General features: G+C 37.4%; 1 protein-coding gene across 1 annotated transcript in view; it reads right to left on the bottom strand.

Annotated features, from left to right (window-relative positions):
- ZC3H11A (zinc finger CCCH-type containing 11A) overlaps window positions 1-17,716 on the bottom strand; it is a 34,712-nt gene that overhangs the window by 6,499 nt on the left and 10,497 nt on the right. Inside the window, exons 4-11 of the mRNA XM_082615435.1 lie at window positions 12,280-12,403; window positions 10,211-10,414; window positions 9,972-10,088; window positions 9,630-9,710; window positions 8,293-8,403; window positions 7,423-7,485; window positions 5,863-5,961; window positions 3,715-3,783 (exon numbers count right to left, since the gene is read on the bottom strand). Of these exons, the coding sequence (XP_082471561.1) occupies window positions 3,715-3,783; window positions 5,863-5,961; window positions 7,423-7,485; window positions 8,293-8,403; window positions 9,630-9,710; window positions 9,972-10,088; window positions 10,211-10,414; window positions 12,280-12,403 (868 nt within the window). The remainder of the gene's footprint in view (window positions 1-3,714; window positions 3,784-5,862; window positions 5,962-7,422; window positions 7,486-8,292; window positions 8,404-9,629; window positions 9,711-9,971; window positions 10,089-10,210; window positions 10,415-12,279; window positions 12,404-17,716) is intronic.

Here is a 17,716-nt window from a genome sequence, read left to right on the forward strand (position 1 = left end):
GATCTGTTCTTCAAAAAACAGGCAAAGAAAACTGCCAAACTAGAATGAAAATTAACAGTGGTAGAAATTAAGGACGGTTTACAACAGAACAGCTGGATCAATCAAGACCTTCTCCTGAGAACTGCTCCCTAAAAAGAGGAGAATCTGTCAGGGAAGGGAGCACATTATGAGGATGTTGGGGCTGAAAAGAAGTAGAGCATGAAAATTTCAGGCTTTCACAAATGCCAAACGGAAAAAGGAGAGGGGAGGGAGAAAAGCAAGCAGCAAAGCTAGAAAATGAAATTAGTTACACTCTGAAAGAAAGGCTTTCTTACCATAGCAATCATATGAGCCCTCAGCCTTGCAGCCTACAACCGACACAAGCTGCCATTTAGTGCACCCTCTCTACTTGGGCAAACAGATCTCCCAGCCAGGAGAGAGGACCACTTGGGAAAAAGACCTTTAGATAATCACAGGCCCAGTGATTCTAGGTTGTAAGAAACCTAGGCCCAGTACTTACAACTATGAAAAAGCAACATTAAAGATGAACCAAAATGAAGAGAAGCAATAAGGAAGACAAAGTAACATACAAACCCATTAAAAAAAAAAAGATTCAAATTAGAAACCGCAATCAATGAAACAGAATAGAGAGCCCAGAAATAAACCCACATGCCTACAGTCAATTAATCTTAGACAAAGGAAGCAAGAATATACAATGGAGAAAACAGTCTCTTCAGCAGTCGTGTTGGGAAAGCTGGACAGCAGCATGTAAAATCAGTGAAGTTAGAACACACCCTCACACCAACATGTACAAAAATAAACTCAAAATGGCTTAAAGACTTAAATATAAGACGACACCATAAAACTTAGAAGAGAACATAGGCAAAACATTCTCTGACATAAATCGTACCAGTGTTTTCTTAAGTCAGTCTCCCAAGGCAATAGAAATTAAAGCAAACAAAAACAAAACAACCAAATGGGACCTAATCAAACTTACAAGCTTTTGTACAGCAAAGGACACCATAAACAAAACGAAAAGACAACCTACAGACAGGGAGAAAAATATCTGCCAATGATGCGACCAACAAGGGCTTAATTTCCAAAATATACAGACAGCTCATACAACACAACAATTAATAAAAAAAAAACCCTATCGAAAAATGGGCAGAAAACCTAAATAGACATTTTCCCAAAGACATACAGATGGCCAACAGGCACATGAAAAGATGCTCAACATCACTAGTTATTAGAGAAATGCAAATCAAAACTACAATGAGGCACACTGGTCAGAATGGCCATCATCAAAAATCTACAAACAACAAATGCTGGAGAGGGTGTGGAGAAAAGGGAACCCTCCTACACTGCTGGTGGGAATGTAAACTGATGTAGCACTATGGAAAACAGTATGGAGGTTCCTCAAAAACTAAAAATAGAATTTCTATATGATCGTGCAATCCCACTCCTGGGCGTATATCCAGAAAAAAATATAATTCGAAAAGACACATGCACCCCGATATTCACTGCAGCACTACTTACAATAGCCAAGACATGGAAGCAACCTAAGTGTCCGCTGACAGAGGAATGGACGAAGAAGATGTGGTACCTATATACAATGGAATACTACTCAGCCATAGAAAAGAATGAAATAATGCCATTTCCAGCAACATGGATGGAACTAGAGATTATCATACTGAGTGAAGTAAGCAGAAAAAGAAAGACAAATACAAATACCATATACTATCACTTACATGTGGAATCTAAAATATGACACAAATGAACTTATCTATGAAACAGAAATAGACTCACAGACATAGAGAATAGACTTGTGGTTGCCAAGGCGGGGGGGTGGAGGAGGGATGGATTAGAAGTTTGGGATTAGGAGATGCAAACTATTACATATAGGATGGATAAACAACGAAGTCCTCCTTATAGCACAGGGAACTATATTCACTGTCCTGTGATAAACCATAATGGAAAAAATATGAAAAAGAATGTGTATATATGTATAAATGAATCACTCCGCTATACAGCAGAAATTAATGCAACATTGTAAACCAACTATATACTTCAACAAAATAAATTTTTAAAAATAAAAAATAAGTTACTTTTAAAAAAGGAAAGAAGCCCCAGAACTGCCTGAAATCAGGCTGTACAAAAGGAGCAATCAGAGAACTAAAAAAAGTTCTTGTAAAATAAAAAGCCAAGTGACAAAATAAATCCAACCTAATTTAAAAAAAAAAAAAAAAGACAAGGCTAGTAGAATAACAGCCATCTAGAACAGGGTCAGCAAACTATAGTCCATGGGCCAAATCTGGCCATGGTCTAAATTTTATAAATAAAGCTTTACTGGAACACAGCCACACTCATTCATTTACATACTGTAAATGGCTGCTTTCACACTACAGTGGCAGAGTTGAGTAGTTGCAACAAGAGACTGTGAACCTCAAAGTCTAAAATATTTACCATCTGATCCTTCATAGAAAAAGTGTGTCAATTCCTAATCTAGAAAATATAACCAAGCAAAAGTCATAGAAAGTGAGGCAAAGAAACAAAGGAATGGAAAGTATGAAGGCAAGGTTAAGACACATGGAGCCTATGTCCAAAAGTTCCAACATCTAATAACAATTCCATAAAGAGAAAACAAAAAGAAGCGTGGGGAGGACATACTCAAAGAAATTAGAGGAATATTTTCTACAACTAAAAAAGTTAGTTAAGTCCTTAGATTCAAAGGACCCACTAAACACTGAGCATAATGAACAAAAAGATCCATGTTTTAGATCTATCATAGTGAAGTCCCAGCCTAGTAGGAAGAAATAAGAGGAAATCCTCAAAGTTTCTGAACAGTAAATTCAGGTTGTTTACAAAACAATGTTTGACATCAGATTCCCTTTTTATGATACTTATCCTTATCTAAAGATAAGGATAGGATGAAAAAAGAAAAGCACAGGCTAACACCATTCATACATATAGATATAAAAATTTAAATGCATTACTGAATCCAGCAATAAAATATTTTAATAAAAAAGCTGGATGGCTGAATACACAAAGTGTTCATTTTATTATTCTTTAAAATTGTACACAGGTATATACACTTAGGTAGTTATATCTCACAATTTAAAAAGTCAAAAAATTAGAGTACAGGAGGAATATGATGAAGAAAATTAAAATTACTTAAAAGTTCAACACCCAGATAAAACCAATGTTAATATTTCGGTGTATCTTTTTTTCTAGGCATATATTTTTATAGAACTGGAAATCATCTCACATGTGGACATTTTCCCTAAGGAATATGTTTCTATAATAAGAAAATAAACTTCATCCCCCACTCCCCCACCAAAAAAAGATTCGTATGTTGCCCTAAGACAAAAGCACTGTGTATACTTTCATAACCTTCCTTCGTTCAATACAAGGGGATAAGTTTCCCATATCATTATTGTTCAGAACATGACTTTTCATGACAGAAATTATTTTAGTACATAACTATCTTAATTCCTTTTTGTTAGATATTTAGATTATTTCTAATTTCTGGTTATTAATGCTATCATAAACAATCATTTTGCCACCTTTAACTACAAAAAGAACTCATTCCAGTGAGAAAACTATTACTTAAAAAGCAAACCCACAAAAAACAGAAAACATAAGCCCCAACATAACTCAAAAGGTAAACTGGAGAAAAAGCAAAGATTCTAATAGCAAGGAAAAAAGTATCAGGAGCTGGCATGAGAGTTTACCTACCTGCTGCCTCCTCATTGTTGAGACCAGCTGACATGCCTAATCGCTCCTTCAGAGACTTGGAAACTTGAACTGTTAAAAAAAAAAAAAAAAAAAAGTTGGGGACTTCCCTAGTGGTACAGTGGTTAAGAATCCGCCTGCCAATGCAGGAGACACGGGTTCAAGCCCCGCTCCGGGAAGATCCCACATGCTGCAGAGCAACTAAGCCCGTGCGCCACAACTACTGAGGCTGTGCTCTAGAGCCCATGAGCCACAACTACACTGAAGACCATGCACCTAGAGCCCACAGCAATCATCAATCAATCAATCAATCAATCAATAAACGAACACTGTCTTTAAAAAAAAAGTTGAACAGAGACTTTTTATAGGTCAAAAATCTTTTTCAAAGGTCACGAATTAGGCTTATACTTGTTTTCTAATGAAAATGCTTTTCAAAAATCTATTCAGGTCTTAAAACTTTTCTTCTTCACAGTACAGATAGATCTATACAAATAATGGATTCTCTAGAGCACTTTGGAAAGCACAAAGAAAAAGTCCTCTCTTTTACATGTGAAAAGCAAAAATTACTGAATTTAAGGAAATAATTTTGTTACCGTGCAACATTCTAAAATCTTATCCTTCTAAAATCTTATTGGCATCAAAAGGTTTTTTCCCCCCTAGATCCATCTGAAATATGCTCTTTAGTTATGAGAGTCTTCAATACGATTGACAGGCAAAAGGGAAGGAAATCTGACTGCAAAGAAAAAAAGTAACTTCTGTTTACAGCTTTCAGAATATAAGAAAGCCCCCAAACAAAGTCTACTCGTCAAAGCCTATCGCGCTAGGGGAGAAGTGGAAAGAAGTATCTTATCTTCGGCAGAAGTTAAAACTAAACACAAGAAGGAAAAAACACCTTTTTTTCTAAAAGTAATTAACATCACTGCTTCACTGAAAGTGAGACAAGGGAAAAAAAATCCAACCCTTTACTTCCTTCTATAAATAAAACTTCAACTATAAAATCATTCTAACTTCCAAATATCTCTCAAATTAGTCTGCATCTCTTCATACCAACTTCCAGAACACTAAATCTATGACACTAACTCCTCTTGCCTGGATTATTTTAACAGCTTGCTAGCTCATTCCTGGACAGCACTCTTATCCCCTTTTCTCCATATTTTAGATGATGGTTCCAAAATGCCAATATGAGGATCTCTGATCCTTGTTTATAACCTTCCCATTGTTTGCTACTATCTTAGGATAAGCCCAAACTCTCTAATATGGCTTAAAAGGTTCTATTATCAGCGGTCCCCAAACTTTTTGGCACCAGGGACCAATTTCGTGGAAGACAATTTTTCCACGGACCCAAGGTGGGGAGGGGGTGGTTTTGGGATGATTCAAGTGCATTACGTTTATTGTGCATTTATTTCTATTATTATTACATTGTAACATATAATTAAATAATTATACAACTCACCATAATGCTGACAGGAGGCAGAGCTCAGGGGGTAATGCAAGCTATGGTGAGTGGCTGTAAATACAGATGAAGCTTCGCTTGCTCACCTGCTGCTCACCTCCTGCTGTGTGGCCCAGTTCCTAACAGGCCACGGACTGCTACCTGTCCGTGACCCGGGGGTTGGGGACTCCTGCTCTATATGACCAATCCCTTCTTCCTCTCCAGTTACCATGCTCTTCATTCCAATTCTGATTCAGTCACAGTGAGTCCTTGAGCTCTGTGCCTTCTGTGTATTATACTCTCTGCCTCTGGCCCTTCAACTTTACCTGGCTAAATCATGTTTCAGGTCTAAGCTTCAGTATCATTTCCTCTGGGAACCTTTCCCTGACAGATGGTGAGGTTAGGTGACCTTCCTATGTGCTCCTATAACGCTGTGTACTTTCTCTGTCACAGAATTTATCACAATATATGGAAGGATTCCTATCTGCCATTATACTACAAGCTCCTGAGGTCTGTGATGGTGTTTATTTTTATCCAATGGTGTCTACCTAGAATCCAGCAGAGTAAACATTCAAATGTTTGTTGAACAAATAATAAAACAGACACAAGAAGATAATAATCTTATTAACTTGAACAAAAAGAATGACAAACCATACCTGTTAACATTACAAGAGACAAGTGTCAGGATTACACACAAAAGGAATTTAGAACAAAAGTACCTTTCTTTGGTGGTGTGTCAGTGTTAGTCTCTGGAGCTTCAACTTTCTTCCCTAGCCTTTGTGCAAGGCTATGCTTTAATGTAGGCTCACGGTCGCAACCTACAAACAGAGAGAGGGAACTCAGTTTAAGATTTCAAGCCAACCTTTAGCAAGGTCAAGAAATACAAGCAAAAACAGACAATGTAGAATAATTCTGTAAGTTTTCTGCATTTATACGATGTGTTCATTCACTAGCTTCCTTATAACTCAATGTTAGAGAAGGAATAAAAATGTCCCAGAAATAAGAGGTAAGGAAGGAGAATGTTAGAGAAGGAATAAAAATGTCCCAGAAAAAAGAAGTGAGGAAGGAGAATGTTAGAGAAGGAATAAAAATGTCCCAGAAAAAAGAGGCAAGGAAGGAGACAAAAAAAATTAGAAGGCACAAATTAACATTTACCAAATAACTAAAACTATAAATGAAGGATTATAAACACTGATTCAAACTGAAATTCAGGATTAGGAATATGTGAAAAAAAAAAATCTTCAGGCACAAAAAAAAATCTTTAACTGGCCAACTGTTGAATTCTAGGTTGATCTGTGATTAAATACAACTGGGATGATTAGGAGGACAGCAAAAGAACCATAAAATTTAAAATTTTCCAGGGACATGAAAACTCCAAAGGCCAAAGAGCCCCTTTCTCCAATTCCAGATAAGAAATCTAAGGTTATGAAAGATGCTGTATCTTACCCAAGTCACCAATTAGTGACAGAGCCAGGACCTGAACCAAGTTTCCTGACTCCTGGTTTACTGCATTACACTGGTCAATACAAGCTGTTTAAATGTCACAAGTTTTTAAAAACTGTTCTTTGGATCACTTGACTGAAGGTAGAACTTTAGCAGGGTCCCATAAAAACTTTAAAGACCCTACACAGAATGTACTTTTCTCTCTCCTCTTATTTGTAATTTAAATATACAACCCAAAATCACAAAGTTTATTACATATATGCTGATATTAAAATAGATTATTTCCGTAATTTTTAACCTAAATTTCTCAGGCAGCGAGAATGGTATAAAACAAAACACAAAACAGGTTAAGATTTCATATTCATAAGCACATTTTAAAGGAGTATGAAGGAACCTCTGAAGTCAGGTAAGATTTTCAAAATAATTATTTTGAGACAGATACACTAGGGTCAGTACACAATAATTCAGTTACATGGTAAAATACTTCCCTAAGTATAAAACAGCACTAATAAAATTCAAGGACTGAATTTATATTAACTGGACACTTTGTTTTCCCTCTAAAAACTCAAATTTCAATTTATCCATAGAAACAGAGATATTCTTTACTCTTTTTTAAATGGAGCACCTTCTAAAAAGTTGGCCATGATCTAATTAAAACACTATAAATTTGTATAACTTCGCACATGTCAAAAACATGAAGAGATTTTATACATGCTTTCAGCCAGAAATACAAGGGAGTTAATATCGACAGGGCATTTGTATAAAGAGAATTTTGGAGGAGATATGTAATGCACAAACAAGCAGAAAACAAAGGATATGCTCAAAACTTATCTCACCTCCTGAAAATTTTCGTTTCCCCAGTTTCTCGGTTAGACTCAATCCTACCAAAGGTTCTTCTCCTAAAATGGCAAAAACAGAATTTCTCTACCATTAGCCAATTTTTCCATATTCAGTAACTACTAATGGGTACGAAGTATGCTCTGATATTAAAGTCTCTTGGAAATCAGATCTCAGTCTTAAGGAAAACTACCCACATTAAAAGAAAACAAATCAACCTATTAAATAATACTTTAAATAACCAAATGCACAGCCCAAAGGGGAGCGATAGCACAGTCCTAATTAACAGTAGCCAAGTACACAAAGACAAGCTGTGTCTAACCCACTGATTAGAAAACCCAAGCTATAGCCTTGCTTGTGCACTTCCATATGTTAAATGAAATCATACTTTACTCCACTGCTAACTCTCCTAGATCACGTTCCTTGATCACCCCAGCAAGAAGTGAGATCTCTTTCCTCTGATTCTTTGTTGTCTGAATGGCACATTTTAATGTATCTGCATACTACAATTACTTGTGTCATATTCCTTATCAGATTTAAAACTATTAAGGGAAAAGACTTTTACATTTTTCTATAACTTAAAAGGTTTATCACAGTTCTTTACTTACAATGGACAGTCAATAAATTTGTTGGATAAAATAAACAGTATACGTAAAGATCAAATACAATACATAATGTGAGAACTGCATGATTAAGAATTTCATCTTTTTAAACAGTAGGGTCAAATGCACTAATTTTTCATCATTCTATCCAATCAACATATTGAAGTCTCCCTGCAAATCCACCAATAAACCCAACCCAAGCATTTTGCCCTCCCAGTCATTTAAAAGTAGTAGGCTCACACCTCTTAAGACCTACCTATACCTCACCTTGTTTGTTGGACAGAGTTACTGTCCTCACCACAGTCCGGACATTCTCTTTTTCAGGACCTGGAATGGGCTGTGGTTGGAGTAAAGGACTGGAAACTCCCGAAGAACCTTCTAAATATAGAGAGTCAAAGAACAGTAAATGATTTATGGAAAATAAGGCTATCAGAAGTCAAGAAATTCTGTTTTTAAGACCAGGTAAATCCAACACAGACCACTGGACTACAAGTCAATCAGTTTTTCTGTTCCTGTCTGCCTACAGTGAAATGGAGTAGGGAAAGGGGAGATAATCTTATTTTTATCTGCCTTTGGCACAATGTGAAAGTAAAATATAAAACTGTTTTGAGTGACTCAGGCACTCCATGTACTTTTATTTACTAGGAAGGCTAACATTATCTTAAAGTTAACCTCAGAAGCACATCAGCTATTAAGTGTGTCAATTCAATCTTTTCCATCTATGTTCAATCATCTGCAAAACACAACTCCAAAGTTGCTACGGAACAATCTTTAGCAAGAAGGCACTTAGAACCAACCATCTGATTCTCTCTAAATACATTTCACACTATATAATTTTTAGGGTTGGAAATATAAATCAACCAGGCTAAGGCAAGCACCAGAAGAAAATCCTAGCAGCTCTTGAGGAAGAATTCACCTACTACAAAATAAACTTTTTCCTCTTTTAAATAATAGTTTAGGGAATTCCCTGGCAGTCCAGTGGTCAGGACTCCATGCTTCCACTCCAGGGGGCACGGGTTCGATACCTGGTTGGGGAATTAAGATCCCGCAAGCCATGCAATGCGTTCAAAAAAAAAAAAAAAGTTTATATGCTATTCTTTAGAGTTATATTTCTCAAAATAAACAAACAAGTTCTTTCAGGTTCTTCATTGTATGTGGCTAGCTCTGAACAGTTAGGGACTGAAACAGCTGCAATGGGTTAAAAAAGCAACTGTGATTTAAATAAGACTGTGTTTTACTTCAAAGAAGCCACAAAAATCAAAATCTATTTGCCCATTTTGGTTGGTGTCAAGTGTCCTTATTATCAGAAGTATCTTTTTTTTGGGCTGCAATTGGGTCTTCATTGCTGCAGAAGTGTCCTTTCTATTCTTCTCTAGCAACATTCAATCCTCCGTGTCAGGATTTCCCTGGTGGTCCAGTGGTTAAGACACCACGCTCCCAATGCAGGGGGCCTGGGTTCCATCCCTGGTCAGGGAACTAGATCCCACATGCATGCCGCAACTAAGGAGCCTGCCTGCCGCAACTGAGACCCGGGGGAACCAAGTCAATAAATAATTAATTTATTTTTTTAAAAAGCCTCCATGTCAAAACTCCTGATAACTCACCACCTTGCTTCTTTGATTTTTCCTTCATTTTCTTTGATTTAATTTCTTCAAGAGTTTTTATCCCAAAATTCAAACATTCACCTAGGAATGCAAATAGCAACCACATGAGGAACCAGCACCATTTCATCTTTGCATTTTATTTGTACACAGCTGGCATTCAAATGTTTGTTCAATGAATAAAAGAAATTGTGGTGTGTGTGTGTGTGTATAATGGGCACAAGGAAGATGGAGGTGGTGGTAAACATGAACTAAATTTCAAAGGTATTTAAAATAGTCTGGACTCACTCAACAGTGCTGTAAGATTTATGAACAGGAACCAGCATCAATATAGCCTCTTCTTACCTTGTTTTAAATTGACCCCAGGTTTCCGGGCAGAAGCCACTCGTAATCCATTATGAACTTCAGGAGTTGGTTGCAGGGTAGGTGTTTTGGTTTCATCACCTTCCTCAGAACACTGATCTATATTATCAAAATTTAAGGCAAATTTCCAATTAAAAACAGGTCTAGACCTTTAAGTCTGATTCTAATTCACTAAGTTACCCTGATCATTTACTTGCCTTAAAGAAAGAGCTAAAGCTTACCATCATCATCTTCATCATCATCTGCAGCATTGATTACCACTGGTGGATGTGTAGGGCTAGGAACATTTTCTGAACTTTCCACTTTCATAACACTTCGCAGTTGAGGAGAGGGATTAGACTGGACAGATAATTTGCTCTGTTGAACTGTGAGCTGGCTAGCCTTCACTTCCTCTTCTGGAGACTCAGGCACAGTGGGCAACACAGCTAGACATACAAAGTTAGTCATAAATTAAAAATAGAAGATACAGTCCCAATTCATCAAAAATCTCGGACAGAACAGTATGGAGTTTCCTTAAAAAACTAAAAATATAACTGCCATATATCCCAGCAATCCCACTACTGGGCAAATACCCTGAGAAAACCATAATTCAAGAAGAGTCATGTACCACAATGTTCACTGCAGCTCTATTTACAATAGCCAGGACATGGAAGCAACCTAAATGTCCATCGACAGATGAATGGATAAAGAAGATGTGGCACATATATACAACAGAATATTACTCAGCCATAAAAAGAAACGAAATTGAGTCATTGGTAGTGAGGTGGATGGACCTAGAGTCTGTCATACAGAGTGAAGTAAGTCAGAAAGAGAAAAACAAATACTGTATGCTAACACACATATATGGAATCTAAAAAAAAAAATGGTTCTGATGAACCTAGGGGCAGGACAGGAATAAACACATAGACGTAAAGAATGGACTTGAGGACATGGGAAGAGGGAAGGGTAAGCTGGGACGAAGTGAGAGAGTAACACTGACATATATACACTACCAAATGTAAAACCGATAGATAGCGGGAAGCAGCCACATAGCACAGGGAGATCAGTTCAGTGCTTTGTGACCACCTAGAGGGGTGGGATAGGGAGGGTGGGAGGGAGACACAAGAGGGAGGAGATATGGGGATATATGTATAGCTGATTCACTTTGTTATAAAGCAGAAACTAACACACCATTGTAAAGCAATTATACTCCAATAAAGATGTTTAAAAAAAAAAAATCTCCAACCACCTATCATAAGTTTGGTGATTTTCTTAGAGCATGATGTCCTTTTAATTTACGTCTTTTAATTAAAATTTTAATCTAATTTTTAATTTCCCCATTTTCCCAATGAGGTTTTAAACTCCCAGGGAGGGAAAATGTGGCTTTCAGCTAATAACTATTCACTGCATGTAAACACACTCAAAGTGGGTGCTCAAAACAGAGAATAAACAGGAAGCTAGATGCACAGTAACTGTTTACAAATTCTAGATGTTAAATATTAATACTGAAATTCTAGGCTTTTTGATCAAGCAGCAGCTTTTTAAAGAGATAGTGGGCAATACTTCTGAATTAAACCAGAAAGGAATGAGCCTTTTTTCCCCTTAAATAGAGATAAAAATATATAACCATCAAATTTTAATCACATAGCAGATGTGGCTTTTAAATGGCTGATCACTCCACTAGGAAATTACTTTAAAAGGACTTTAGAAATAAATACTAGCTTTTGGCAGAGTGTAAGTTTCATTTTAGATTACACCCTAGAGCAGGGGCAGGGTTAGCAAATGTTTTTCTGTAGAGGTATATAGTAAATATTTTAGGCCTTGTAGATCTTGTCTCAACTATTCAACTCTGAAGCAGTAGCACAAAATCTGGCCACAGAAAATATATAAACAAATGGGTAGGGCTTCATTTCAATAAATCTTTATTTTACAAAACAGGTGGAAGACCCGACTTGCCAACACCCCTGGCCTGGAGAATCAAGTTTCTTTTGAAAATCTCTATAGATACGATAAGAAAATGGGAAATGAGGTAATAAGCTATAGTAATCTAAACTCTCTTGCCAAACAACATTTGTGAAGCAGCATGGATTTTGGCAACAAAGTTTTAATTGTGACTGCTATTTTATTGGCTTATGACTATGTACAAGTCATTTAACCTTAATAAAGTTCAATACCCTCATCTGTGAAGCGAAAATAATACTGCTCTCTCAAAAGACTAAAAGAAGGCAATGTTTATAAAGTACTCTGTACATTGTGCATGTAGGTGGTCATTATACAGTAACTATTCTTTTAAAATTGAAACAAATCTCACTTTTGCTTGGAGGTAGGAAAAGGCCATCAACAAAACGTCCTTTGTTGTGATGAAAAGCACAGTTTAGTTTCTGACATCCCACTGGCTGATTTTCCCAGTAACAAGGAATCTCGCTGCGTTTTTTCTGTAAGAGGAAAAACACATTGTTTTCAAATAAAAAATAGTGTGACCTGTATTAATTTGGTCATGTTTTCTGGACAAAGTTCATACAAGGTTAAAAAATCTGAGGCATATGAAATGATTTTGAGTATGAGGCAGAAGGGTTGCTGAAAGTAACTTATTCTAGCATGACAGAGAGATGAAAGGAGCAGGGAAGTAGTCTGCTATTCTTTCCTCCTTGCCCTCATCCTTGAACTCCTAAATGTCTATATTTAATTTAGAAAAGCAGGGTAATATAGTAGGGTAAGATTATGGAATCAATGATAAGAGTCAGAATCTCTATTATGCTACTTATTGACCATGTGATGTCAAATAATTTAATACCTCTTAGTCTCACTTTCCTCAGCTATAAAATGGGAGTAACAGTAGCTATTAATTAGTTTCTCATGAGAATTAAATGAAATAATGTACATGAAGCACTTAGCACACAGAAAAGACTCAATAAACTGCAGTTATTATTTGAAGCTGAGAGTTCAAGACTTGGAAAAATTCTTCCCATTCGTGACTTCTAAAGGTTCATGTAACACACTAGGGTGGTATCTTTCCTTCCCAAGCTACCTCGCTCTTATAAAGGGGAACAAGAAAAACAAGAATACCGGTACATCTAGAATGATTTGCTGGGTAACAGGATATATGCCCAAGAGAAACACATACATAAGTTCTAATATACACATTAGATGTATATAAAGAATATTCAAAGAACACTATTTGTAACAGCTCCAAAATGGAAACAAACCAAATGTACATCAACACTAGAATGGATAAATACATTGTAGTATTTTCATAAAATACAATGCTATCCAGTAATGAGAGGGAATAAACTTAACACCATGGGTGCAGAACAAAAGAAGCCAGACACAAAAGAGCACATACTGTATGATTCCATTTATGTAAAGACCAAAACAGGCAAACTCCTCTATTGCAGAGTAGTCAAGACGGTGATTAGTTTTGGGGGTGTGGTGAGTGACAATGAAGAGATAAAGGGGGAAGACAGAGTGTTGGAAATGTTCTATTTCTTGATCAGGGTGCTGGTCTAGTAAGTGTATTCACTTTGTGAAAATTCTTCAACTTGTAAGATTATGATATGTACACATTTCTATATATACTTTAACAAATAGTTCAATAAAGAAAAAGAAAAAAAAAAGACGCGGTAAGCACTTCTGAAAAGCAACTAAATTCTGATTAATAACCTGCATTATGTTGGATCTCTCACAATAAGCAGCCTAAGGATTAAATTTCCGGGAAAGAACAGAAGCACTACTTCAGAAAATTTTAAATATGGAGGAAAGAAACAGAGGAACAATGACCATTACAAAAAGATCCCTAAATGTATCAAAAAGGGCAAAGATCCCAATATCTACTATATTGGGAGATTGATAATTTGATAATACACTGTGTTGGTAGGGATGTGGAAGAATCATGGAGTCCCGCATACTGATAATGAAGATATAAATTAGCTCAACATCTCTGAAAGGCGACTGGGTAAAAACTATGTAAAAAATTTATGTCCTGGGGCTTCCCTGGTGGCACAGTGGTTGGGAGTCCGCCTGCCGATGCAGGGGACGTGGGTTTGTGCCCCGGTCCGGGAAGATCCCACATGCCGTGGAGCGGCTGGGCCCGTGAGCCATGGCCGCTGAGCCTGCGCGTCCGGAGCCTGTGCTCCACAACGGGAGAGGCCACAACAGTGAGAGGCCCACGTACCGCAAAAAACAAAACAAAACAAACAAACAAAAATTTATGCCCTACATTTACTGCCACGTATTTTAAAAAAGTATAGCAAGTAACTTTGCCTCTGAAAAAACTGGATAGTATTTATTAGTCTCCCATTACACTTAAAAGGTAAATATAATAGATACCATTGTTTTTTAGAATAACAACAATTATTCTATTACTCCTTGAGGCAGAATCTAATGCCAATCTTCCTTGCTCCTGGATTTGTGTTTGCTTAAGTTTTTACTTCTTTCCTGAAAGCAATCTTCAAATTACTGGATGACTACTGTGATAGCATCCTCTTTATCACATGACGTTTATTTGATCTGTTTAATACTTTTACTGAATTTTGTTTCAAAATAAAAAGTAATACATAAGCAATGAAGATGACTTGGAAAATAAAATTAATGCCTGTTAGGCCATTACCCAGTGAGAGTCACTTATTTTGGTATAGAATTCTTTTTCTTAAAAAACAAAAACAAAAACCTGTAGAATGTATTGATTCACACTTAAAAGAAAGTTGTTCCATATAATTCTGTACATTTTCACTTAGCAACACATCCTCCATAGTAACATTCTCCTATATGATTACTCCTTTAACTTTTTAATAGTAACATAGCACATGGTCCAAAGATATACAGTTAATGCTCACATTATTTAATTAGCAAATACTGAACCATTCTGCTCAAGGAAACAGAGTTGGGTTCCTGAAAGCTCCTGGTCACATTTTCATCAAGTGATCAATACATAATCTTGTTTTATGTGTGTCTGTGTTTAAAGACACCTTATTTAATAAATATCATTGGGGACTTCCCTGGTGGCGCAGTGGTTAAGAATCTGCCTGCCAATGTAGGGGACACAGGTTCAATCCCTGGTCTAGGAAGATCCCACATGCTGTGGAGCAACTAAGCCCATGTGCTACAACTACTGAAGCCCGCATGCCCTAGAGCCCGCACACCACAACTACTGAAGCCCGCACACTCCAGGGCCTGCGTGCCGCAACTACTGAGCCCATGTGCTGCAACTACCGAAGCCTGCGTGCCTAGAGCCAGTGCTCCACAACGAGAAGCCACCACAATGAGAAGCCCGCACACCACAATAAAGAGTAGCCCCCACTCGCTGCAACTAAAGAAAGCCTGTGCACAGCAACAAAGACCCAATGCAGCCGAAACTAAATAAAATTTTAATAAATAAATATCATTGATTCATTAACACTGAACTCAAGGTCAACAGCGCTGTAACTCACACCTGAATGAAGCTTATTGAACACTCGTGTTTTCTACACAAGGCACATAAGAGCTTTCTTGCACTTAGGGACATTACATACAGCACTTCAGCACTACACTTGGGGGCCATTTAAAACAGCAAAATCACAAACAAAAAGCACAAAAATGCAAACAAACATGGCATTAAATAGATCATGAAGAAGACATCTGTACTGATTTTGGGGTTATAAATAAATTTTAGCATATATACAAATTTGCAAATATGGAACCCATGAATAATGAAAGTCGATGCATCTAGAAAGGGGGGTATACAGTAAAACGACTCCTTACCATTCCCGTCTCCACTCTCCTATAGCCATTGTTGTTAGGTTTCTCCTTTATACTTCCAGAGACATTTAAAATGCATATGCGAGTGAAAAACAAATATAAATTCTTTTCCTTATCTTTTTTTTTTTTAACACAAATGGTAGTATATTACACACTTTATTCTGTCCTTTGCTTTTTCAGTGACACTATATCCTGATCTTTTCATATAAATAAATAAGTAGTATCCCTTTAAAATTTTTTGGTAACAGCTGCCCAGCACTCCACTGTATGAACGTAATAAAATTTGTTTTAAATGAAGGTTTGGTTGCTTCATACACTTTACATATTACAAATTATGTTACAATGAGTAATTCTGCATAGATCTCATTTTGCACATGAGTACAGATGAGACAAAGGTACAAGCAGTTAGTAATTTTGAAAGATGCAGCCAAACAAGCCTCTGTGCAAAAAAAGAGTTAACAGAGTAGCCCTAAGCCTGCAGTCCTCAGATAGCCTGCTTGTAAGGCTGGCCCTTTCCTGGCATGTGGGAAATTGGCTCTTATAATGCTCCTGGTCAGTTAACTGATCACTGTGCCTGGACTGTTCATGAAAACAATATGGCTTATACTGAACACCTGACATCCTTCTAGGAGACTAGAGTTTTGGTATGTGTTAGGTAGAGGGTGCCTATGTGACCAGCCCCAACAAAAAAATTTGGATGCTGATCTAATGGGCTTCCCTGGTCAAAAACACCCCACACACGTTGCTGCATTTTCACCACTGGGCAAGTGTATGTTCTTTGTGACCCCTTATAGGAGCGAAAGATGATAAAAGAAACCCACACATGGATTCCTCCAGACTCTGTGTTTTTTTCTTTTATGATCAGTGTATCCTTACTATACCACTGTAATAAATCTTAGCCGTGAATAAACCATATGCCAAGTCCCATGAGTTTTTTAGAAAATCTCCAAACGCAGATGTTCTTAGAGACTGATACACCTTTCCTAGGAGGTGCGCCAGTTTACACTCTGCTCGCAATGTTACAACATGATTTTTTGAAAGTTCCAGAGTATTTCTTTTTCTGAATGTATTTAATGAATTCCCTATTTGGAAGACAGCATAGAATGTAGTTGAGAGACCATAAATCTGAAACCAGAATGGAGTAGTTATATAACCACAGGCATACAAATTGCGTATTTAGTCTCTTTCTTCTTTCCCCACCCCCTCTCAAACAATTCAGTCCAAAGTCATTAGGTGAAGCTGAGAAAGGTAGGCATTCATGTTGGGAGAGGGAAGGGCAAGTGGCCCAGAGCAAGGTGTTGGAGGTTGACTGAGATGAGGAAGGTATCCACGTGACAAGGTGGAACCAGCATAGGGTGTCAGGGTTAGTAAGGCATTTGTGTAGGAGGATGGCCTGGCACAAGGTTGGCGCCTGAGAAGGGTGAGCAAGGCTTTTATGCAGAAGGGATCCTAATGTAGGGTGAGGAGGGTATACTCATGGAGTGTCAGCCTAGAATAGGCATCAAAGATCAAGTGGGGTGAGGAAGGCAGGCTCTTCTGAGTGGGTCCTGGTACAGTCAGAGAATGAGCAGGGTGAGGAAAACAAGCATCTCACATGGGAGGGCTGCCCAACACAGAGTATCAAAGCCCAAGGATGTGAAAAAGGCATCCATGAGGTCCGGAGCAGGGTGAGGAAGGAGTCCTCACAGTGGAGCAAGGTGGGAGGCCTGCCCTGGTACAGGATGTCAGAATCGAAACAAGGTGAGAAAGACGTCCTGTGCAGGAGCAGCCTCATGTGACATCAGAGACTTGAGAGGAAGAAATAGGCTGTGATACACTGTCTAGTTTACATAACTAGGGGACTGATCAAATAAGATTAAGAACAATGGAAATCAAGTTTTGGAGAAAAGAGTTACAAGTATGAATAAGGAGAAGCCTAGACAAAACACTGTAGTGTTGGTAAATTGGAAGCATCTATGTGAATTCATGATTTTCAATACTTAAAGTAATAAACAATGATATAAATGTATTTATGT

The sequence above is a fragment of the Mesoplodon mirus genome (assembly GCF_964341445.2).
Source record: "Mesoplodon mirus genome assembly, chromosome: 3".
NCBI lineage: Eukaryota > Metazoa > Chordata > Mammalia > Artiodactyla > Ziphiidae > Mesoplodon > Mesoplodon mirus.